Below are 24,512 nucleotides of genomic sequence, written 5' to 3' on the forward strand. Positions count from 1 at the left end.
TTAATGTATTGGAATAAAAATGACAGAACCTGCTGTTGCCATCAGAAGAAGGGAACTTTCAGGGCAGTAAACTTGGTGTAAACCTCACACTGAGCATTTCCACCTTTATCACTGGAAAATTAAAGGGAAAAAAACCCAGGATTTTCTTTCATCCAGTGCGAAAAGCAAGAGCAGTCAGCAACCACAGGCCAACAGCAGCAGCTCTGCTGTTCCTCAGTGTCACTGCTGGCTCATTTCCGTATTTTTTGGGATTCTTCAGGGCTGACCCAGCTCCTCTCCTCCCTTGGCCACCGTCCAGGACGTGCTGCACTGTTGAGATTTGAACTGCAATCATCAATTAGCTGATAATCACTATTGGTGGAATTATATGTGCCGGGGTTTAAGGCAGTGCAGTGGCTGGAAATGGAGCCATTTGTCAGGGCCTATAATGGCCTTTTTATGTGCACAAATTTTTAAACACAATTTCATAAAGAGGCTGCCACGCTCCGTGATTTACTGGGGCAGTAAAAAAAAAAAATAAAAAAATAAAGAAATTACCCGAGGAGTAGATGATCTCTGTGCGTTGAAATCCTGGAAGTTAATAGAAATATCTCTGTTAACTCCAGGGATTTTTAAAACCTTTTCCTAGTGGCTGTTTGTTCCGTGTTTCATTTCTAGAAGATGCTGAACCTCCTTGATTATTTCTACCCTCATTTCACAGGTTACCTGCAAAAAAAAAAAAAAAATCCTGCATATTCAAAAAGCAAAAAGTAACAGAGGCATGAAGAGATTTTTAATCTTTGGCAGATGGTGTGGAGAGTTGGTTCAGCTTCTCCTCTGGCAATAAATGGGAAAAGAGCCCACACTCCATGGTTGTTAGGAACAGGCCATGTTTAAAATGAATGGATTAATTGGGCAAGTAATGATGTATGGAAGAGCTCTGTGTTAGCACGGGAACATTTGTGAATTTAGTGCTAAAATCCAAACCAAGCCTCAGCATCTCCTTTGTGTCCCCAGGGGTGATGGGAGAGTACGAGCCCAAAATAGAAGTGCAGTTCCCAGAAACGGTTCCATCTGCCAAAGGAACCACGGTGAAACTGGAGTGCTTTGCCTTGGGCAAGTAAGTTTGGATCCATTATTATTGTTATTATTATTAATTATTATTCCTGCAGCTTCTCGTGCTCGTGGTGCTGGATTTGGGGAGTTTGCTGCAGTTCCTAATGATGCACTTCCCTCAGCAGGAGTTACTCGTGGCCAGTTTTTGTAGCAGCCAAAGGGCTTGGGGACATTTCCTTCTGGAGTAAACACTGGCAACACTTCCAGAATGTTGGGATTGGGAGGAAAATCATCACAAAATGGATGGTTTGGGTTGGAAGGGACCTTAAATCCCAACCAGTGCCACCCCTGCCATGGCAGGGACAACTTCCACTGTCCCAGGCTGCTCCAAGCCCAGTGTCCAACCTGGCCTTGGGCACTTCCAGGGGCAGCCACAGCTGCCCTGGGCCTCCCCACCCTAAAATGGACACATTTTCACAGCAGAACCCCAAATTCAGCTGGATCAAACCAACATTTTAATAATAAAATCTCCTGCTTACCCACCGTGATCAACACATTGACATTTACGTCTCACATAACCCACCCCCAGTAAAACCCCATCTGCATCCTGCTCCAGGCTCCCCACACTGACCAAACCCAAGGCTTTATTTCCTTACTTGCCTTTCTTTCCCTCATCCAGCCCAGTGCCCACCATCAGCTGGAGGAGGGCGGATGGGAAGCAGAACCCCAGGAATGAAATAAAACCCAGGAATAAAATAAATAAAATATCCCCAGGAATAAAATAAATAAAATAAAACTGAGGAATAAAATAAAACCCCCTCTAAATCCTGTCCAGGCTCCCCACACCGACCAAACCCAAGGCTTTATTTTCTTACTTGCCTTTCTTTCCCTTGTCCATCCCAGTGCCCACCATCAGCTGGAGGAGGGCGGATGGGAAGGAGAACTCCAGGAATAAAATAAAACCCAGGAATAAAATAAAACCCAAGAATAAAATAAATAAAACCCCCTCTAGATCCTGCACCAGGCTCCTCACACTGACCAAACCCATGGCTTTATTCCCTTACTTGCCTTTCTTTCCCTCATCCAGCCCAGTGCCCACCATCAGCTGGAGGAGGGCGGATGGGAAGCAGAACCCCAGGAATAAAATATCCTCAGGAATAAAATAAAACGCCCTCTGGATCCTGCACCAAACCCAAGGCTTTATTTCCTTACTTGCCTTTCTTTCCCTCGTCCAGCCCCGTGCCCACCATCAGCTGGAGGAGGGCGGATGGGAAGCAGCTCCCCAGGAAGGCGCGCAGGCACCGCTCCAGCGGGCTCCTGGAGATCCCCAATTTCCAGCAGGAGGACGCCGGTCCCTACGAGTGCGTGGCTGAAAATGTGAGAGGGAGGAACGTGGCACGAGGACAGCTGACGTTTTATGGTAAGCAGGTTGCCTTTGCTGCAGTGAAATCTGCAGGAAATGTTTTGTGAGGACGTTCGTTTTGTCGCGGTGTTTTTTTGGGATGATTTTATTTTTCAAATATCGCATCTCAAGAAGGGTGTAATTCAAAATAAAACCTGGCTGGATGGTGCATGTTAATGGAGAATCAGAGCAGCTGGAATAAAAAAAAAACACATCCCCAGGAAGGACATTGGCATGGAAACGTGCTGGAGAGGCTTGGACTGACTGGGCTCTTTTGCCTTCTTGTGGCAGGGAAATCTGGGGGAGCATCCTCATGTTCCAGCTGGGGATTTATGATTTTTATTGCCCCAGCTTTTGTGGATAAATGTTAATTACACTGTGGCTTGTGCTGCTTTTCACACCCTCAGTGGCATTTCAGCAGAGAAGCTCGAGGGATTTTGGGAGGAGGAGGAGAGTCCTGCTCCCAGTCTGTCCTTTTCCATCTCTTCCCTGGGGGTGGAGGAATTCCCAGTGGAGAAGGTGGCAGGTGCCTCCCCTGTTGCAGGTTTTAAAGATAATTCACTAAATGATAAGAAATCAAGAGCTGCTTTCAAGTGGATCAGTGATAAAACAATGGGGAGAGTTGAGTTTTTGAGGCCTCTCCCCTCAAAGCCTTTCTGCACCTGCTCTGAAATCAGAGTCCTTGTGCCAGGTGCTGGAAAATGTCAAATTTCAGCCTCCTAGGCCTGTTCTGTTAGATGGGAGATGCATTAATCCCTCTGATCCCAAATTTCTGCTGGGCACAGCCCCACAAGGCAAACTAAAAGTGTTTTACCTGTGTTAGAGGTCAGTGAGAGTTGCAGGGAGGGGATTTAGGGGCATGAGTTTGGTACCAAGGTTCTGGTTGAGATGTTTTGGAGAGGAGAAGCTGCAGGTTCCAAACCCCCCACAGGTGTGCAGAGACCTCCACAGCATCAAAAAAAGAAATCCTGGGTTTGTTGCTGCCCCGTTCTCATCCCACGTTGGGTTTTTTTTAGAAAATATGGACAAAAATTCAGAGTTTTCTGCCCCAAATGTTCCTGTCAGCAGGGAAGATTGGGTTGAACTCCAGAGATGAGGAGAATGGGTTTTGATTTATAACAATTTTTGCCACAGAGAAAGAGATTGGGAACCAACCCTTCTGACAAAACTGAAATGAATTTGGTGGGTAATGTAACTTTTTTAAAAAAGTAGGGATGCTGTAAATTGGAAATATTTCTGAAAGACATTTCATTTAGAAATCAGAACTTTGGGGGGTTCCATTTCAAATGAACATTTCTGCTTTTAAAACGGAGGGAAATACAAAATGAGAAAACATTAAAAATGAGTGAAAGAGCAGGAACAAAGTTAAATCTTTCATGTCAAGGAAAGAATCTGGAGTTGATTTGAACGGGATTTAATTTTTTAAATTAGATTGATTTAAAGATTCCTTTTTTCTGTGCTGTTTCTCCTGATTTTCCCCACGTGGGGAGTAAATTAAAAGCCTCATCAGTTGTACAGTTTTGCTCTACCCACGGCCAAAAGCTGCTTCCCTTGGAAAGCAGCAAATGGAGCCTTTGGATCAGTCCCACCAGAGCATATATTGAGTTCTAATCTCATTATTGTAATGAATTTACTGCTCTGGATCCTACACAAATCTGCCACTGTGGCTCGTGCTGCTTTTCACACCCTCAGTGATGTTTCAGCAGAGAAGCTCAAGGGTTTTTTGGAGGAGAAGTGTCCCAAAAACTCCTAATCTGTCATTTTCCTGGGGGTGGAGGAATTCCCAGTGGAGAAGGTGGCAGGTGCCTCCCCTGTTGCAGGTTTTAAAGATAATTCACTAAAATATCCTCCTGGTTGTCTTGAGGATGGTGATTTTTTTCAGGGAACTGGTTGGTTTTTAAGGATAACTTGTGTTTGGCAGCCAGTACTGAAAATAGATCTCTTAAAAAAAAAAAAAACATAAATAAATCCCAACAACTTGTACTCTGGGCTCTGGATTTTTGCTTTTAGGGGAAGGTAACTTAGTGTAAACTTTTATAAACAAAGTGTTGGGGAAAAGAACATTATTTTCCTTAATAATTCGGTTTTTTAAAAAACTGAGAAGTGTTATTTCATTATTGAAATACAACTGTAATGGTGGCAGAGCTTTCAAGTTGCTTTTGGAAGGTCAGGGTTGGTGCCTGGAGAGGGAAAACTCTCTGGAGGTGCTGAAAAGTTCTGGTTTGGATGGATTTGAGGAAGAAATATTTTATCATGAGAGTGGTTAGACCGTGGCACAGATTTCCCAGAGAAGCTGTGGCTGCCCCTGGATCCCTAAAAGTGTCCAAGGCCAGGTTGGATGGGGCTTGGAGCAACCTGGGACAGTGGAAGGTGTGGCAGGGGATGGGATTTCAGGGCAGGGGTGGAACTGGATAGGATTTAAGGGCCAGGGGTGGCACTGGATGAGGTTATGAGGTTTAAGGGCCAGGGATGGCACTGGATGGGATTTAAGGGCAGGGATAGCACTGGAGGGGATTTAAGGGCAGGGATAGCACTGGAGGGGATTTAAGGGCCAGGGGTGACACTGGGTGGGATTTAAGGGCAGGGGTGGCACTGGGTGGGATTGAAAGGGCAGGGGTGGCACTGGATGGGATTTAAGAGCAGAGGTGGCACTGGAGGGGATTTAAGGGCCAGGGTGGCACTGGATGGGATTTAAGGACAGGGATGGCACTGGGTGGGATTGAAGGACAGGGATGGCACTGGGTGGGATTTAAGGGGCACTGGGTGGGATTGAAGGTCCCTGCAGCCCAAAGCAGGGGGGTTCAGTGTGATCTGGGTTATCAGAGGTGCTGCCCTGATGTGCTCTGCAGGTCACAGCCAGGCTCTAACAGCACCACTCCTTTACACCCCGTGTTTATTGTCACGTTATCAGCCTCTGTGCATGGCAGAAAATAAAAAAAAAAAAAAGAAGAAAAAGGAATTCAAATTTTCCTGCTCACTGTAGATAACCCAGCACTGTCAGCTTGGAGGTTGTCAGGGAAGGTTGGCTTGTGCTGTGTTTCACTCTTGTATCAGTGTTTGTTTTCCCCTCCGTTGGCATATCAGTGGCACCGAGGTTGTTTGACATCCTTGTTGCAGCAGAAAAAGGTTAATTAAACCTGCAGGATCCTTTCTTGCTGCATTTCCAGTGCTCTGGGCCCCTGCACCAGGCTGTGTTTCACTGCTCTCCACAAACATTTGTTCCAGGGCTGAGTCCCCCCTTGATGGATCGACCTTCCCATGGAAACGTGTTCCTGTTAATGCAATTACAGCCCTTTGCTTGTGTTTGCTGGGCTGATGGAACTCTCAATGACACATTTCCCTGCTGAGTTTCCTGTTCTCCTTGCTCTCCCTGCCTCAGTTAATTCCTGCCTGCCAAAGGCACCTGGGGGGGATTCCTGGGGCTGTCCCGTGCAGGGCCAACAATTGAACTTGATCCTTGTGGATATTCAGAATATCCCCTGATTCTGAATTATCAAATTAGACCCCACAGCCTCTTTTTTTTCTTTTAGCAGCTCTGACTGCTGGTGCTGCCTCCCTGAGCTGGCAGCTTGTTCCCTGTGCCAGCTGAACCCCGTGGCTCAGGCAGGTGAAGTCCCCAGAGGGACACAGAGCTCTCTCCTCCCAGTTTCTCCCAGTTTCTCCCAGTTTCTCCAGTCCCTCCCTGCAGTGAGGGCCCTCCACACCCCCAGCTGTGTGTTTTGGGATGCACTCCCATTGACCTGATTGTATTTTTAATCTGGCTGCTCATAAATTTTACATTTGCTAACCCTCCGCAGGGCTAAGATTTATATCCTGAGCAAACAGCAATGCCAACAATTATTTTTTTCCTGGCAGAAGTACAGTAAACAGATTACCTTAACCAGCTAATTTAAAAAGAAATTGCCTTTTTGTTCATAAAACCAGCATCGAGGAGATGCTTATTTATTATTGATGTTTAATTCATGGTAAGTTTAGATGCTGTTTCAGCCCAATCTTCTTCTATTGATATTTGTGACCCCAAGGGTTTGAACTCCTTGGGCTCTGCCTCCCTACACTGACTCTGGTGAGTCAATGCAACATCTTAAGATCCCCTTTCCCACCAAAATATTTATCCTGAATAACAGAAAATCTGAAAAAGAGCTGCTGCTTGGGGTGATCCAAATATAAATGTGTTCATTTTTACAAATGTGGCAGCACTGGGGAGGGCTGAGGAGCTGCACCACCACTGTGAGAACCTTTGTTTGCCAGGATTTTGACACAAAAAATGGGATTTATCCCTGGATTTCCAGGCTGGGAAATATCCCAGCTCCAAAGCAGCTCAGTTGGAGCCAGCACAGAGGCAGATGCTGACTCAGCATCACCTCTGCTGCTCCAGCATCTCCCATGGAGGAAAAAATTGCAGCTCAAATGTTTTCCCAAAGTGTCAGCACAGCAACATCTGCATTGACAGATTGACAGACAGACAGACAGACAGACTTCTCTGTCACTCAGTTCAGGTTTTGCAGTTCTGCTTCAAAATGTGTTGAATGGTCAAACTTCTTTTTTTTTCGACTCACTTGAAACAGCAAAAATGTTTCCATTTATCATCAATATTATATATATTTCTGATTTATTCATGTCCCGTTCGTTGATATAGATTGAGATTCTTTCTATTAAAGTCCATTGGGTAAGTGGTAGAATGTTACTGCTGCCTAAAAGAATTTTGCCATTTGGGTTTAGGATTAACAGAGTGGAGCCCTGACCAGTTCTTTGCAGCATCTTCTGAGATATTCACCCATTTAATTGGCTGGATCTCCTTTTCAGATTAAATCCTTCCCAAAATCCAGGTCCCACTAGGAATTTGTGGGGCTCCCTAATTTTGCAATGAGAAGAGTCTCCCCTTTTCATCAGTGGGCCTGTGTTTTATTTGGGCAAAATCCACTTTATGGCACTCTGTAAAGCAGCTGTAAATCCGATTATGCTCTTCATTATGGCATAGAGGTCTAGAAAGGAAATTGGCACAAGTGACATTCAGGCAGCTTTGTGCTCAGTTTAGGTCTCAAATCAAAAATAATTTGCTGAAAATGTGAATAAAGTGAGGTTCTGGAGTGATAAAAATACAAGAAAATTCCTGTAAATAGGGTGAGTGTATTATTGTATTATTGCTATATTATTATTATTATTATTATTATTATTAATTATCATTTTACACAGGTAAAAGTTAGTACAAGGAGGAGTAACTCAGAGTTTTGGATTTTTTGCTGCCCAAGGCAAGTCTTGCATCCAGAACAACGTTTTGCACAAAGCACAGAAGTGTTTTCTCATCAGCTTTTTCCTTTTCCAAGGGGTTGCTGGATCCCTGTTTACAGAGAAATCCAATTTCTGGAGATTCAGAAAAAAGTCTGATATTATTATCAAGAAAAAGTCTGATACTATTCTCAAGAAAAAGTCAGATATTATTATCAAGAAAAAGTCTGATATTATTATCATTGTTGCTTGGAGAAACGTCTCCCCAGCAGGAGAGAAACAAAAATACAAACAGGGTGAAGCACAAATAGAAATGAAATTAGAAAGGTACTCATGGAACACCCCACACCTCCCTGACACCCCTGAGCAGCTGCAGTTTGGTGTCAACATGAAAAAGGACTGAACTAAAAGGGTGAATCCCTGTGGACACCCCCAGCCCACAAAAACCAGGGAGAAAATCCTGTAAAGGTGCAGAACAACCCATGGAACAGCAGGTAAATTAAAGGAAGGGACAACTGAAGTGTTTTTATCACCTGGATTAACTCCTTCAGATTTTCCTCTGTTTCTTTTCCTCTGGTGTGCCAGGCAGGGTCAGTCCTGTAGAGTTTCCAAAGACTCACTAAATGGAGATTTTTTAGGTACAACATCCCAGCAGGTTGGTTTGGTGCAGGATTTCCCCACCTTTAAGCTGTACAGATTTCAAACATTGTCCTTCATTGGCAGTAGAGGTCAGGAGGAAGGAAAGGAGGAGAGAGGAAAAGAGGAAATTCAAGGTCTGGTTTCCCATCCCTGTGATCTTTGGGAAGGAAATAAATCAGGGGTTTGTGCACAGGAGTTGTGTCCCCCTTTGGGGCAGGATGAGGTGAGCACTTACCTGCTCCAGATTTAGACACTGTCTGCACTCCTTATTTCCAATTACTCATCTATTTCTCCCATCTAGTTGGATTTTTTTTTTTTTTTTTTTTTTAATTTCACTTCTTACACTTGGCTTTTCTGGTCTTTAGGCTGCTCTGATCCTGGGCTCAGTCTCAATCTCCTTAGAATAGAGATGGTAATGGACAAGTCATTCAGCCTTTCATCTGCCATTAATGATGAATTACACAGCCTGCACCAGGTCATCAGCTGCTAGAAATTGGCTTAGGAACACTGAAATCAATACACAGCAGCCGAGAATTGGATTCTGGATATGTATTAGCACCTCATTTGCTTGAGTCTTTTTTTGGCTGTTTTGAACTCACAGAGCTCTACAGGTTTATTTCTCATATTTCTCCCCTGGATTCTGGGGGTTTGTTACTCATCTCTGAGGTGAAGCATCATCATCACCTGCCACATCACTTCATTTTCAAATATCTTTTTAGGACGTGATTTCCCATTCCTACTTTTGGCTTTTAATTTCTTACACTGAAGGACAGACTGCCCCTGGATTTTTTTTTTTTTTTTTTTTTTTTTTTTTTTTTTTTTTTTTTTTTTTTTGTCTCAGAGAAGTCAGGATATATTTGGGCATGTTTTCCTATTCAGCTGGTTTTAACTGTCCCACTTTGTGTTGGTGAAGAGTGAAAGGTGATCAAAGGTAAACAGGGTTTTTTTGGTTTTTTTTTTCTCATTATTTCCATCACTTTTCTTCTGTCCCCCTGAGTCCAAACTCCAGACAGTTCTCATCTCCTAGGAGGGGGAGATTTTTTCTTTAAAGCAATCCTTATGTAAGAATCGTGCTTATATCTCTAAGCTTTTTCTTTCACTTTATAGATTTAGCATATGAATTTTGCTCGCAACTCAGATGAATTCTTAATCAGCTTCCAGATTTTTCCTCCAGGATCTTTCCAAGGCCAGTACTATCTTAAGTACTCCAAGCAGGGCCAAAATATATCCTGTAAAAAATAATTTCTCATGGCTGAAATTATCCAAAAGGACTTTTTTTCCAGCCCAGTCACAAATTAAACCTTGTCATTACCTCCGAGAACATCGCTACACCAGGAAAACGTTTTGGTTCCATCCCCTTATTTGAATTATTTTAATTATCACGCCTGAAATCTCGTGTCGTTGTTACCTTGGTCTGATCCCCAGTGGGCTCCTGTCAAATTCCATTAGGCTGTGGCCACTCTCCTTTTGGTGGCTCACACAGATTTCCAGCGTGAGCCCAACCCCTGAGCATCCCCCAAGATGAAGCCAAGAGCTTCTCTCTCTGCACTCAACTGTTGAGAGGAGAGCTTGACCTAATTAAAAAAGGCTCCCAAAGAGCAGCAGAGAACAAAATCCTGCCAAAAAAACCGCTCGGAGCTCCTCACTGAGATGGTTTTTGTGACCTGTGCTGCTCGTTCTAGGAGTTTTCTGCACCAGAAATGGCTTTGGGATTGAAAATTTAACCAGTTTTTTTTGTGACCTGTGCTGCTCGTTTTAGGAGTTTTCTGCACCATAAATGGCTTTGGGATTGGAAATTTAACCAGTTTTTTTGTGACCTGTGCTGCTCGTTTTAGGAGTTTTCTGCACCAGAAATGGCTTTGGGATTGGAAATTTAACCAGTTTTTTTTGTGACCTGTGCTGCTCGCTCTAGGAGTTTTCTGCACCAGAAATGGCTTTGGGATTGAAAATTAACCAGTTTTTTGTGACCTGTGCTGCTCGTTCTAGGAGTTTTCTGCACTATAAATGGCTTTGGGATTGGAAATTTAACCAGTTCCAAAAGCTGGAGGGGGTTTGGGGTGAGGTGGGGCTTGTGGTTTGTGGGTGTTGAATTTGGGAATAGGAACTTCCAGCCCTGCACGTTTCAATCTCAGCACTCAGGGCAGGAGTTGGGATGAGCAACACACAAACTACTCCAAAAAAAAATGACTTTTGGGGAGGATTTCCCTTATTGGGGGAAAATTATTATTTCTGTGTGAAAGGAGAATGAATTCTGAATTTTCTGTCCTCCTTTCCACAGGAGTTACCTTTGTTTTTGGAGAAGATTTCCCTTATTGGGGGAAACCCTTATTTCCCTTATTTTTGTATGAAATGAGGATGAATTCTGAATTTTCTGTCCTCCTCACCACTGGAGTTACATTTGTTTTTCCATAGCACACACTTATTATAAAGCACAGCTTACCATTCCTGCCTTTCTTCTTGATTTGCAGATTAATTCCAGTTGTTTTGTCTGGGTTTGGTTGGTTGTTTTTTTGTTGTTTTTTTTTTTTTTTTTTTTAGCTTTGTTTTCATGTGGGAAATCCGTAAAAACAGCGCAGCCAAAATAAAAAACGCAAATGGATGTGTGTGGGTTTTATAGAGCTCCTTTCATGGGATCATAAAATTCCTTTCAAAACGATGAGTTAGATGCTGTTAGAATAGTAAATATGTAAATTCACGAGTAATTTGCAAATGTCCTTGAGCCACTGAACCCGTTGCAGTTGCTCGTCTGGATGGAATTGTTCAAGTTCTTACTCCAGACGACAGAACCGACTTTCATCTTCCTGCGTTTAAAGGCTTTCCCTTTTCCCATCTCTTTAGATACAGACAATAAACGAGCTTAAAATATTACAGGGGCAGGAGGGGCAGCCAGAGAAATAAACACCACTCACTTCTCTCTCTTCTCCTTTTATTTCTGCTCTGCCAGGATGCTCAGGTCACCTTTGTTTATTATTATTTTTGGAAGTTTTTATTATTATTTTGGAGTTGAGGTGCTATGGAAAACCCTCCCCTTCATCTCTGCTTTGTAGGCACGTTCAGGGTGCCAAGGGTGGGGTTAAACCCACCCTGAGCTCTCTGAATTCATATTTTCAGCATCTCATCATCACAGACAGACATCTCTGTTTTGGGTATGAGCACACCAATTTGCCATTTTGACGTGATGTTTTAATTTTTTTTTTCCTTTTAAGGCCATCTCTGGCCCACTGGCCTATCCAAAGGAGATGTGTAAAGTTGTCACCTGGCTTTGAGGAATCTTAATTTTTTTTTTTTCTTTTATCTGGTTACACAGGGAAAAGTATTAATCAGGTTCTTGGAGACCTCTGCTGGTAATACCATCCTGCTAAGTCAGATGCTTTTATGTCAAAATAGGGCAAATAATCACTAAAAAATCAGAATTCTATGGTTTAATGGGACTTTCTGAAAAGTAATATAGATACAATATATAAATAATGAGATTTTAAATAGATAGTATTGTATATTGTAGATATATCTGGACAAAAGTAACTCTTAGGAAAGTCTGGGGTTTTGTGTGGTCTTCAAAGCCATGTGGCAGTTTTAGTGGAATTTAGTGGAATCTGGCTAAACTCGAACTCTATTTAAAAAAAAAATAGCCAACAAACTGATAAAATTATGTGAAACAGTTAAAAATACAATCTCACGAGTGGCTGAAAACTGCCAGTGATAGTTTTCACCAAATTTTACCAAAATGTGTCTCCAATATCTGCTTGTGGCCTTTCTGGGTTTATTCAGTGGCATTAATACAATTATTGGGTCCAAAGATTTTTCTTTCCTGTGGCAAGACATGGAGGTCTGCCCATAATCAAGACAAGACTGAGAGGCTGGACCTGCAGTAGTGCCTGTAACCATGCAGAGTTACTGGAATAACCTCAATTCCAGTGCAGAATTAGTTTTAAATTATAAGTTTTGAAGTCAGAAGGTGAATTTTAGAGCTTTGAACCCCAAGTTACAGAGACCCTGAGGAAAATGTCTCTATTTGGAGGAACCAGGTGTGTAACTACAGCTTTGTTTTTGTAGGATGAGCAGGATTTCTGCAGCTACTCTTTTTCTTTAAGGGTTTTTACTAAAGATAAAATTAAAGCAAGTTCTGATCTTGGCTGTGCCACCTTCAGAAAGCAGCACTGGACTCAAGGAAGGACAATAATCCTTAGCAGTTCTTAGGATGCCTTTTGGGTTTACCTAAAAACAGAGGCCAGACAGAATTAAGGGGATAAAAAGCTGTTCCATTTATTGAAGGGCCTTCAGGTACATTTAGGGCAGACAAAGCCCCCCAGGGGCTGCACCCAAAATGGTCACAGGTTTTCACATTTTGATCAGTTTGGTCCATTTGCATTTTGGGGGTTCATCTCCCAATTCCAGCTCCAGGTAATGAAGTCATTGACCCCAAGTTTGCTGCCCCCAAGTCACTTTTGTTCCCATCTCTGGGGCCTGAGGCAGTGAGGGGTCCTTGATTGCCAGGCCTGGAGAGGAATTGTGTGTGGAGTTTGGAGTTCTGCACTAAAGAACCTCAGCGTTACAAATACGTGAAAAACATAAAAGCTGAAATCTTGATGTTGTCAAATCCAAATTTAAACATTCTGCTGAGGGAAGAAGGGACCTTTTGCTGCTCCCAGGCACGAGGCCTCCCTTCCCTTCCCTCCCTGCTCTCCTTGCAGCCCAGCCCAGCTGGACGCAGCGGATCAGTGACGTGCGCGCGGCCATCGAGGAGCGCGTGGCCTGGGAGTGCCGCGCCAGCGGCCGCCCCAAACCCTCCTACCGCTGGCTCAAGGACGGGGAGCCCCTGCTGCCACAGGTAGGCACTGCTGGGAGCCCCTGGGCTGGGAGCTGGGGGTGCTGTGAGCACAGAATACACAGAATTGCCAGGTTGGGAGAGACCTCTGAGATCATTGAGTCCAACCCAACCCAAACCTCAACTAAACCACAGCACTGAGTGCCACATCCAGTCTGCTTTAAACACATCCAGGGATGGTGACTCCACCACCTCCCTGGGCAGACCATTCCGATATTTTATCACTCTTTCTTTGAAAAACTTTTCCTAATATCCAACATAGATTTCCCTTGGCACAGCCTGAGGCTGTGTCTTGTTCTGTCAGTGCTGCCTGGAGAAAGAGACCAACCCCACCTGAGCACAGGCACCTTTCAGGGAGTTGTAGAGAGTGATCAGGTCACCCCTGAGTCTCCTTTTCTCCAGGATAAACAACCCCAGCTCCCTCAGCTGTTCCTCACAGGATTTGTGTTCCCAGCCCCTCACCAGCCTTGTTCCCTCCTCTGGACGTGCTCAAGTGTCTGAATGTCCTTCCTGAACTGAGGGGCCAGAGCTGGACACAGCACTCAATGTCCTTCCTGAACTGAGACACCCAGAGCTGGACACAGCACTCAATGTCCATCCTGAACTGAGACACCCAGAACTGGACACAGCCCTCAATGTCCATCCTGAACTGAGGGGCTCTGCCAGCTCTCTGTTCTCTCTGTGTTTTGTTTATTTTGGGATGGGGAGGATGGAGGCGTCCTGGAATCGTGGAGTCACAGAATGGTTTGGGTTGGAAGGGACCTTCAAGGTCATCTTGTTCCCCCCTCTGCCACCTTCCACTGTCCCAGGCTGCTCCAAGCCTTGTCCAGCCTGGCCTTGGGCACTGCCAGGGATCCAGGGGCACCCACAGCTGCTCTGGGCACCCTGTGCCAAGCCCTGCCCACCCTCACAGAAATCCCCTGTTCCTTCCCATGCCTGGTGGCACCTCCCTACAGCTCCAGGAGCTGCCGCCAGGGACGAGCAGGAGCCACAACAGCTCTACAGTCAGAGCTCCTCCCCAAAATCAGTGATCCACTATACAAACCTAAGGCTGGAAAGAAGGAATGGGTGAACGGGGTTTTGGAATCTGTCACCAGAGAATGATCGCCCTAAAATAATTATTTTAATTGAGGATGTTTAGGTGAACTTCAAGTGATAATGAAACCTCGGGGTTCCTGCTGGTGTTTAATGATGTTTAATGGTGTTCCCAGTCCTGCTGCTGAGCTGTGTCCCTGTGCAGGAGCTGTGGAGTTACACCCCTCCCACCAGCACATCTGCCCAGCCTCTCCTGGAGGGTCATCACCCAGTCCATGATCTCCCCTTGTCACCACAAACTCAGCCAAGTCACCAAAGCTTTGCTTTCACACTGGCCAGCACTTTTATCCTCTTCACTCACTGTGAAAGGACATGGCAGCCCCTCTTTGATCAAACCCGGATCAAAATTGCACAAACATTAAATTTCTTCCCTAAGGCCAAGTAGAAAACCAATAGCTCTTTATTTTAGAATTATTTTTTTTTTTAAATGTCAAACTCCTGGGGAGGGAGGGAACACTTTGCTGTACTTATTAGAATTGATAACTCGGGCTCCATGTCCTCAGGCTGACAAATGAGAGCCTGGTCTTTCACTCCACACACTAATTCTGGTTGCTTCACGCTGGTCACTGGCAGATGGTGTTGTTCTTAAATCACGTTAGTGGCTGATATGAAGGAAAGGATCATTAAATTATTAGCATTTACATTGTTGTCAGTAAACTGCAGAAGATTTGAAGAGTTTCTGCCTGTGCTGGCTGAGATGGCAGCCAGTCTTGTCATCCTGCATGGCCATAGACACTCAAAATGGCCTCAAGCTCTGCCAAGGGAGGGTCAGGTTGGACATCAGGAGGAATTTCTCCATGGAAAGGGTGAATTTCCCCATTGGAACTGCACAGGGAGGTTTGGAATCCCCATCCCTGGAGGTGTCCAAGAAACACCTGTATGTGTTCAGTTGCTACAGTGTTGTCTGGTCAAAGGTTGGCCACAGCAATCCTGGAGGTCTTTTCCAGCCTCAATGGCTCTGTGATTCCATGGAAATACCATTGTTTTAAATGTTTCTGAGGGTGGGGCTGGCTGTGATGTGCCACTGTGGAGCAGAAGTGCATTTCTTGCTCCGAGCTCATCTCCTTGAAAGGGATATTAATCTAAATGCTTTGGGTATTAAATCAATGAGGGGGTCAAGGCAAAGTCCTCCAATTTAAATTGCATTTACCAACTCCTATATTGGTTTTACCATTTAGTCTCCAGCCTGACATAAATTTGGCTGGCAGACAAATAAATTGGAGCATGCAAATTCTCCCCGTTACCGCTACATCTTTTCATCCACCTCTCTATAAAACACAGCACCACAACAACCTCTGTGTTTATGCTCCGAGGAGGCATTTCCCTGCTCATTTTGGGGTTTGTTTTGCTGCTCCCCCAGGGCAGAGTGCAGCTGGAGCAGGGCTCCCTCACCATCCCCAACGTGAGCCTGTCGGACGCGGGGATGTACCAGTGCGTGGCCGAGAACAGGCACGGCGTCATCTTCGCCAGCGCCGAGCTCAGCGTCATCGGTGAGTCCTGAAAACCTCCCCAAAACCACCCCAAGGCTCTGCCCAGGCTGCTCCTGCCAGGCTGCAGCACCTCCAGCAGAAGGGGATTGTCACAGTAAAAGCAGACAGGACTCGTTTCTTCCTGCAGAAAAACCAAATCTTTATTGCACAGTTCGTATTTTTATAGGATTATCTCCGTGTTAGATCAAATTGGTTAACAGTGCACTGACACTCAGTTCCTTGGTGGGTAAATGGCATTTTGTATGTCCATCAAATTTCCCTATTTCTGGATTATTTATGTGTTATCTTCACTGATTCTCATGGGAGATTTCTTGTTTTTGCAGGTGGGAACAGCTCTATTACAAGAATAGGTTGTTGTGCTAACTGATCCTCATTCCTTTGATACTTTCACATGGGAGCTTAGCCAGAGTATCAGGGCCTAAAACATATTTTTACAAGGCCTTTCTTTTGTAAGGTATTACCTATATGCAACAAGAGATCTTTGACAATTTGTTTTTAAGGAAGGCGTGAAATGAAAACTTGAGGCAGTGGAGAGCAGAGAACAGATGTTTTTTACTTCATCCCATATTCCTCCAGGAGCTGGCAGGTGCATTCACTCTCCTGCTGGTTAAAGCTTTCTGTTAAAGCCACTCAGAACATCCAGGGCCAAAAATGCCCAGTCCTGGCTGCAGAGGTGACTCTGCTCAGGACATTGTGACAAATGTCCTGCTGAAGGGACCTTTCAGCAACCCAACAGCAACCAAAATCCTGCTGAAATGTCTCTTCAGACAGAAGAGACCTTTCCCAAAAAAAAAAAAAAAAAAGGTCCAATTTCCATCCCAAAGAAAATCATCTTCTACCCCACAGTTCTGTGTCTGTCTGCCCCTCTCAGATGAAATCAGGAGAAGCTCATGTGAATCCAAGTGGGGAAATTCCTGAGGGGAGGGAGCAGAGATTTCAGAGCCAGGATCTCCTCAGAGGTGTCAGTGCCAGGACAGGAGGCTGCTGTAAATGCCACTTAAAATAAATTTTAAAAAACCTTTATTTTGAGGTTGGTTGGACAAATTGTCCAGAGATAGTTGGGGAATCCCTATCCTTGGAGGTTCTCAACATCCAACTGGCCACGGAACTGGACAACCTCCTGTAGCTCATCCTGATTGATCAGGGGTGGGACCATCCCAGAGGTCCCTGCCAGGCTGCACCTCAATCCCAAACCATATTTTGTACAAGTGGCAGCTCTGGTCAGCATAAAGATGGAGTTTCAAAGGGTTAAACACAATTCCTGATCACAAAATAAAGGTTTAGTTGCTCTCAAACCAGATGTTCAGTAGCAGCATTCCCTGATTTGCCCTGAAGAACAAAGCATGAGATTTTTTTTTCCAGCTATGGGATTTTCAGTTATTGGTTATTTTTTATCATCAGTGATAGATGCCTGCATAAAAAAAAAAAAAAAATTCATTTGAAGGATAGTCTGTGTTGCTGTTGGAGAAAGGTACGATAATGCTCAATAAATTAGACTTCACAATGCTGAGATTTATTGGACATGAAAGAAATCAAAATGAACCCACTGATGCTTTTCTTGTCTGTTTAAAACCTGATAAAAATGGACCTTTGGGAAGAAGGGAGATGTTTTCAGAGGAGAAAGTTTTAATCTTGGTTGGTGGGGACTCTCAGGTTGTCCCTGTGTCCAGCAGCTCCTCCTGTCCACACAAAAAAAAAACAGATTTTGGAGAGTTTGGAGAGAAACCTGTCATTTATTTGGCCAACTTCTCACTTGGGTTCTGCAGCACCCAAATGGTGTCCTGCAGATAAATCCCTGTGCATCTGTGATTTAACTTGGCACATTTTGAAAGGAAAGCAGCAGGTTTGCCTTTTCACTGGAGATTCAAAGGAGGGCTGAACATTCTGAGCCCTCCCTGGGAAAATTCAGCTTTTTAACCAGATCTGAGTGTTCAAATGGTTGTTTTAAAAGGTCCTGAAGTTAAGCACTTGCTACTAGTGGTGTTTAATCATCTCAAGTGAGACTTACAGCAAAATTAAGTGAAAGAGAGAAATGGAAAATTACTGACCGAGCTTTTTCTCAGAGCGATTCTTCTCAATTATTTTTGCCAATTATCTTGCCTGGAGTCTTTAAATAAAAGCAGAATCCAGTGGTGCTGGACATGGTAAAATATGTATTTTGAGATGTAGTCTCATCTTACAGAATTGTCAGGGCCAAATGTTTAAAAAAACAAATTGAAAAAATGAAATGTGGGTCTAGAGAGGGGGAAAAAAGGTCATTAAAATCCCCACTTGACAAACAAAAGGTGTCAATAAATTAAATCCATTACTCCTGAAGTGGCACAGGGAAGTCGTGGCAGTGCTGAGAAATGAGCCCAGAGTGTCTAAATGTCAAACGACGACGTTTTGAACGTCACAGAATAAAACCCACAGTGAGAAATTCCTGTGTCTCACACAGGGGCAAGAAAATGCAGCAAATGACTTACAGAAAAACAGTATAAACTATTACAGAGATGGGAGTGACAGGATTATTCAAAAAAATCTCTTTTGCTTAGAAATTTGGGACAATTTATAGAGAAATTAGTTTCAGAAGTGATAATATATCGATAATATAAATATTATATATATATTGATTATATAAATTATATATATAACATAATTTATATTATATTATATTATATTATATTATATTATATATATATATTATATAAATAATAATGCATTTGGTTCTCAGTGCATTGGTGGGAAGTGTCCTCAGGACATCTCCTTTAATTCTGGAGTGTTTTACAAAGCCAGTGGTTTCAGGGCTTTTTCATAGTCTTATATAGTCTTTATAGTTACTGGTTTCTTTTAGCTGAACACACATTTTTAAACAAATCAAGTATTTTTTGCAGTGAAAGAAGCACCAGGTGTCTTTTTGCCCCATCCAGGCATCCCCATAGTTTCATAAAGTCCAATCATTTAGGGATTGTAAGTGAGAAACAACCCTGGAATTTCATAACGTTCAAATCAATCTGACTTTGTTTTTTTTCCTGAGGGAATTCTCATCTGCTTTGTGTCGATTTTGCTTTCAGCCATCGGGCCAGACTTTTCCAAAACTCTGCTGAAGAAGTTAACTCTGGTTAAAGTGGGTGGTGAAGTCATCATTGAGTGCAAGCCCAAAGCCTCCCCCAGACCTACTTATTCTTGGAAGAAAGGGAAAGACATCCTGAGAGAAAACGAGAGGTAATGTCTTAAAGTGTAACCATTCCTTTCATTAACTAACCCGGGGACTGTCAGCAATCAGAGCTAAATTTGTTATTAATAGCTTTGCAAAATTGACTTGCAAATACAGGAGGAGCAGCCTGTGTTCAATCCCAGGGAGCTGGGGTGAGGTTCCCATTCCCATGGTGCCCATCCCGCCTCTGCCTGATATCAAAGCAGCCCTGCCAAGAAGCTGATGAAGATGCACTCAAAAAAAAAAAAAAAAAAAAAAAAAAAAAAAAAAAAAGTATTTTGTCTCTGCAGTGCTCTAAATAACCATTGTTAAAAATAAATAAATATATATATATATATACACACACATATATATATATATATTCCCAGGAGATAAAAGCCTCCACTGCAAATTGCACAGCTCTGGTGCATTACTCAGTGTCCTGCAAACATGAATTACTTGGGGGCAATAATTAATTTGATAGTTTTAATGCCTGACTTGATGTTGGCTTTTTCAGACTGGCCGAATTTTTTTTTTTTTACTTTTAATTCAAGAGCCAAGGTGGACCCAAAATGGTCACAAAATGGACAAGTGGTCACCAGGTCTCACACTTTGATAAGTTTTGGTTCATTTGCATTTTGGGGTTGAATTGTCCAATCCCAGCTCCAGGCTGTGAGGTCCCATCCTTCTTGTTCCTCCCTCCAGCCCAGCCTTGTTTGTGCTTTTGGGGCTGAGAGTTGTCCTTGGTGTGCAGCAGGAAAAGGGTTTGTTTTGTGTCCCTGCTGTGTGCAGAGCTGAGTGACACTGACTGTGAGCTCAGAGCTGCAGCCCTGGGCACCACAGAACATGAAATACATGAGAGATAAAACTCAAGGCATCAAGGGTGGTGCCAAGGGTTGGGAGTGTTTGGTGCTGGGAGCTTTGGAGTGTCAGCCCCAGGAGGTCCCATCTGTGTCCCTGTCCCATGGCTGGAGGTGCTGTTTGCTCTGAGGCTGCTCCCCTTGGCACAGCACAGTCCCTGTTCCTCATTTTAATTTGGGAGTGGGGCAGTGTTGGGAGGAGGGTGGTGAGGATCCCTGGGCTCAGGGCCAAACCCAGCCAGGCTCCCATGGCAGTGCCAGCCTCTCCTCCTGCTCCTGCTGAGCCACAGCCAGGAGCCTCCCACCTGGGCACCCAGCCCTGCATGGCAAACCAGGCATGAAATGTGCCCAAGCAGGTGTGAAATCCTGAGCTCCTCCAGCCCAGGGATTTTCCAGGCAGCGGGATCATCCAGCAGGGATTGCCTGGCAAAGTGTCGGAACAGCACCTTGGCACAGGGACCTGCTCTGCTCTGCTCTGCTCTGCTCTGACACACTCCAGGCTCTGTCTCCTGTAGGGATAAAGGTGCTGAATCCTCACCACTGCCTTCATTCACCAGCCGGGCCCTGCAGTCTGCACCTGGAGACTGTGTGTAGTCCACAATTAGGGAATTGCATTGTCTGCTGTGTGAAATGCACAATTAGGGACTGGCATTGTCTGCTGTGTGAAATGCACAATTAGGGACTGGCATTGTCTGCTGTGGTCATGGCACTGCTCATCACCTCTGTCTGCCTTCACAGACAGCAGGGGCCAAGTGCCTGAGCTCTCCTTAATTCTCCTTAATTCTGCTTAATTCTGCTTTCTGTGCTGGCTGAAATGCCACCTCCTCCCTGCTGTCCCAGGGGAAAACAGCAGTGCCTGGAGCCCAGCTCCAGTATCTCCCCACACACCCATTTTGTGGACTTCAAACAAGAACTTTCTCAGCTGCTGGAAATAAAAAAAAAAATCTGTTGAAATCTAGGAAGAAAGATGCCAGGAAAAGCTGCTGCTGCAATCTTTTCATCCAGGACAAGGAGACAGAACTTTCAGACAGATGTGGGAGAAGAAACTTCAATAAAATCTCTGCTTAAACTGACATTAAAGGTCCTGAGAGTACCAGGGAGGCTCCTGAACATCTGGATCCTTGTGCAGCCTGCAGGCTGAGCTTGTGGAGCTTAATCAATATAGATGATCCTTCCAATTCCAGGTGGGGTTAAAAGCAGCGTTCCTGTGTCAGTGCTGGCCTTGAATGCTGATCTCAGCCTGGTGGCTGCCATGGCAATCACTTCAAGGTTTCTCCTGGGGCTTTTGTGGCTTTTCAGCCGGTGTGGGATGTTAAATTCCTTGCTGGAGATGCTGTGCATGTTTTTTTTTGCTGCTCAGACTGCAGGTCTGGAGGCTCCTGCTGTCCAGGAGGCAAAAACAAAGCGTGTTGTTCAATGTTTGCCCAAGGAGCAGTAAAAAAAAAAAAAAAAAAAAAAAAAAAAAAAAAAAAAGCTTTATCAGTTTAGGTTTCATGTTCTTCTCTGAGGTAGTGTGTGCTGCACCTCTAATGAATCCCATGGCCTGAGGGCATCTCTTACTGGTGGTTGAGAACTGTGCAATTGTGTTACTAGGAATCCTGCCCTGGGGTACAATTATATTATTGCAGTCATTAAAGGCACTTCATCTCCATAATAATGGAAATCCTGCCTCGGAGGCCTAACTGGAGTCAAAGTGATGGTGGGGGCCTGACTCCAGAAGGTAAATTTTATATAGGAACAGCTCTAGCACAGATATAGATGTATTGCAAATGCTGTTTGGGAACAAAGAACATTTCTGTGTGGGGAAAGTACTGGAATCATTTTCCATCCTTGATCTTCCTTCCCTTCACATTCCTGTGCAAAGCAAGAGTTACACACTGTGGGAAAGGTCTTTAGTCCTGGTGATGCTGCTCCTCACAGGGAGAGCAGGAGGAGGTGAGACATGATCAAAATCCACCCACTCCCAGGAAATTCCCACTCAGGACCAGGGGATCCCGTCCTGGTGGGAACAACCCCTGAGTTTTCCATAACCCACCAATGAACAGGGTTGGTGTCCCACCAATCCCACAGGTGCTGGAACACGAGGGTTTCACATGGTCCTGACATGGTCCTGTGGCAACAAACTGGAGCTTTTTGTCCCTCCACTGCACAGAGTGAACTGGCTTTTCATAACTTGGCCCCAGAGGCTGCTCAGTGAGAGCATCTCAAGGAAATTCCTCATGGAATTGGTCAAGGGATGTGTGTTACTTGTTGGTGTGGAGTGATTTTGCTGGAGCAGGGCTGGACATAATCCTGGATCAGAGAGGTTGGATGTGATGACTCCAGTGATCCTTTCCCACCTGAACCATCCTGGGAGCAGCACTGGAGTGGAAGGGGCTGCTCAGCCCTGTGGGGTCTGCATGGCTTTCCCTGCAAACCTTCCCTCTTTTCTCAGGTCTTGTTTTGGACCCAGGCAAAGGGCTTTTGATTTGCACATAATAATTCCATTTATTTCTTCCTCACAGAGGGAGACATGGGGACATTTCCCAGGGGTTAAACTGTACCATTGTGTGGTTCAAGAGCAGATTCATATTTCTCTCACTTCTCCACAGCTTCCCACTTTTCCCTTCTCTTTGGCTTCTCAAGAACATAAAAAGTGCAGGAAAACCGAGACAACATTTATTTAAAATATGTACACAACAGTCTTAATTCCTAATCTTCTCCTAGAGCTACTGGAATTCATATTTACCCTGTCACCAGACATGTACTGAGGCTGGGACAGGAAAATAATTGTACTTTTAAGCCCCAAAACAAATTGCTCTTCTCTCATTCTTCTTCATGTAAAGCCCCTACATCATTAGAGCTGTTCCTTTATCCACAAATACACAGTGCCTGCATTGTTGATACAGTTTAATTGCAAGGAAAGAAATGCATTAAAAAAAAAAACAAACTACATTCTGTGCTGGTAGCAAAGAATATGAAAGTGTCCAATTAAACAGCCATTCCCTGTGACTTGTGTAATAGCAACATCTGTTACCTTAATTAAACAAGTTTGTGTATAAAAGGGACCCTTTTGGTGCACTTTGTTTGGAGCAGGATCTGACCCAGCTCCCCATCCTGGTGGAAATCCTCCCAGTTGGTGCCATTATCTCACAGTCCTGACAGGCTCTGTGATGTGTGAGCTCACACAACACTTACAGCAGGAATACTGAGTTTTTTGGGGGGTTTTTTTGTGGTTTTTTTGGTTTATTTTTTTTGTTGTTGTTGTTGTTGTTGTTTGTTTTGTTTTTTGGGTTTTTTGGGGGGTTTTTTTGGGTTTTTTGGGGGGGTTTGTTTTGTTTGGTTTTGGTTTTGGTTGTTTTTTATTATTATTTTTGGGGTTTTTTTGTTTTGTGGGTTTTTTTTTGTTTGCTTTTGTGGTTTTTTTTGGTTTTTGAGGGTTTTTTTGTAGCTGAAAAGCAATAAAAGCACAGGAAAGCATCACAGAGTGGCATTTTCCACTCATGGAAATGTGAGGAGTGTCCAACTAACTCAGTGTTTGTCAAACAGCACTGAGAGGAGATAGAACTGCACTGCCAGACAGTGCTGTGGTTTGTTACCCAAACTGGACTGTCAGCTCCAAGATTTCAGTCATTTGGATCTGGATTTTCCCAGGTATTTCAGTTCTCTCCATGGCCTGGAGTCAGGACAGTCTAGGAGGGTTATTCGGTTTGATTTTGTGAATCCCAGAATGGTTTGGGTTGGAAGAGACCTTAAAACTCATCCTGGTGTGGATGCCGTGGGCAGGGACACCTTCCACTATCCCAGGCTGCTCCAAACTGGCCTTGGACATTTCCAGGAATCCAGGGGAGCCACAACTGCTGTCCTGGTAACTTCTGGGAAGAAGCTGAAGGCTTGAGACTGGGAAGGAAAATGGGAGTCTGATGGATCTCAGGGCTGCTCATCCCTCCTTCAACAAAATCCCAACCAGAGCTCCCTGAAATCCCTGAAATCCCACCCTCCTGGGGAGGAAAATCACCAAGCAGGAGCTGGAAAGCCTCTTGGATATTTCCATACACAGCTGTGCCTCCAGGATAATTAATTTGGCAGGGCGTGTTAATTTGTTGGTAGAGAAGAAGATCATCCAACACAGGCACTGCAGGAGCTTTGGAGAGGAGCTGAGGTCCTGCCCTGGGGACACCGAGCTGCTCCCTCCTGTCCTTGCTCCCCTGGCTGGCACCAGACAAAGCTGAAGATGCTGAATCCCTTCTCCAGGGCTGGAGTGATTCTGGCCAAGAAAAAAACTGAAAGCTCTCACCTATTTTGGTTTTTTTTTGTTGGTTTTTTTTTTTTTTTGGTTTGTTTGTTTGTTGGTTTTTTTTGTTTGTTTTTTTGGGGTTTTTTTGTGTGGGGTTTTTTTTTGTTTGTTTGTTTGTTTTTTGTTGGGTTTTTTTGTTTGGTTTTTTTTATTATTATTATTAATAATAATATTATTTTTTTGCTGTCCTCTGCACTTCAAAACTGTCCATTAAGTCTTGTCACCTTGAAAGAGTTTACAATTTTTTTATCAAGAGTTTTCTCAAGAGTTCACATCCTCAGGACTTTTTCACTTCCTCCTATGGACCTCCTCATTTAGATATTATTTTATAACAGGAATTTTAACCTGTCCATGTTGGTGCTACATCATTTTGAAGAGGAAAAAATTATAAAATTGAACAAGAAAAGCTTCTCTCCAATTCTTCCAGCATGTCTCGAGTACAAAAAAGTTGTACAAATTCCAGTTTTATATATTTGTTGCCTCAAACTT

General features: G+C 44.0%; 1 protein-coding gene across 2 annotated transcripts in view; it reads left to right on the forward strand.

The window, feature by feature from the left end:
* Positions 1-24,512, forward strand: part of LOC310913719 (contactin-4) — a 276,613-nt gene that overhangs the window by 209,627 nt on the left and 42,474 nt on the right. For both annotated transcript variants that reach the window (XM_083869370.1, XM_083869371.1), the window contains 5 exons: positions 997-1,099; positions 2,271-2,455; positions 12,994-13,130; positions 15,583-15,712; positions 18,766-18,916. In XM_083869370.1, coding sequence (XP_083725496.1) covers positions 997-1,099; positions 2,271-2,455; positions 12,994-13,130; positions 15,583-15,712; positions 18,766-18,916 — 706 coding nt within the window. The remainder of the gene's footprint in view (positions 1-996; positions 1,100-2,270; positions 2,456-12,993; positions 13,131-15,582; positions 15,713-18,765; positions 18,917-24,512) is intronic.

Source organism: Zosterops lateralis (assembly GCF_965231275.1).
Source record: "Zosterops lateralis genome assembly, chromosome: 11".
NCBI lineage: Eukaryota > Metazoa > Chordata > Aves > Passeriformes > Zosteropidae > Zosterops > Zosterops lateralis.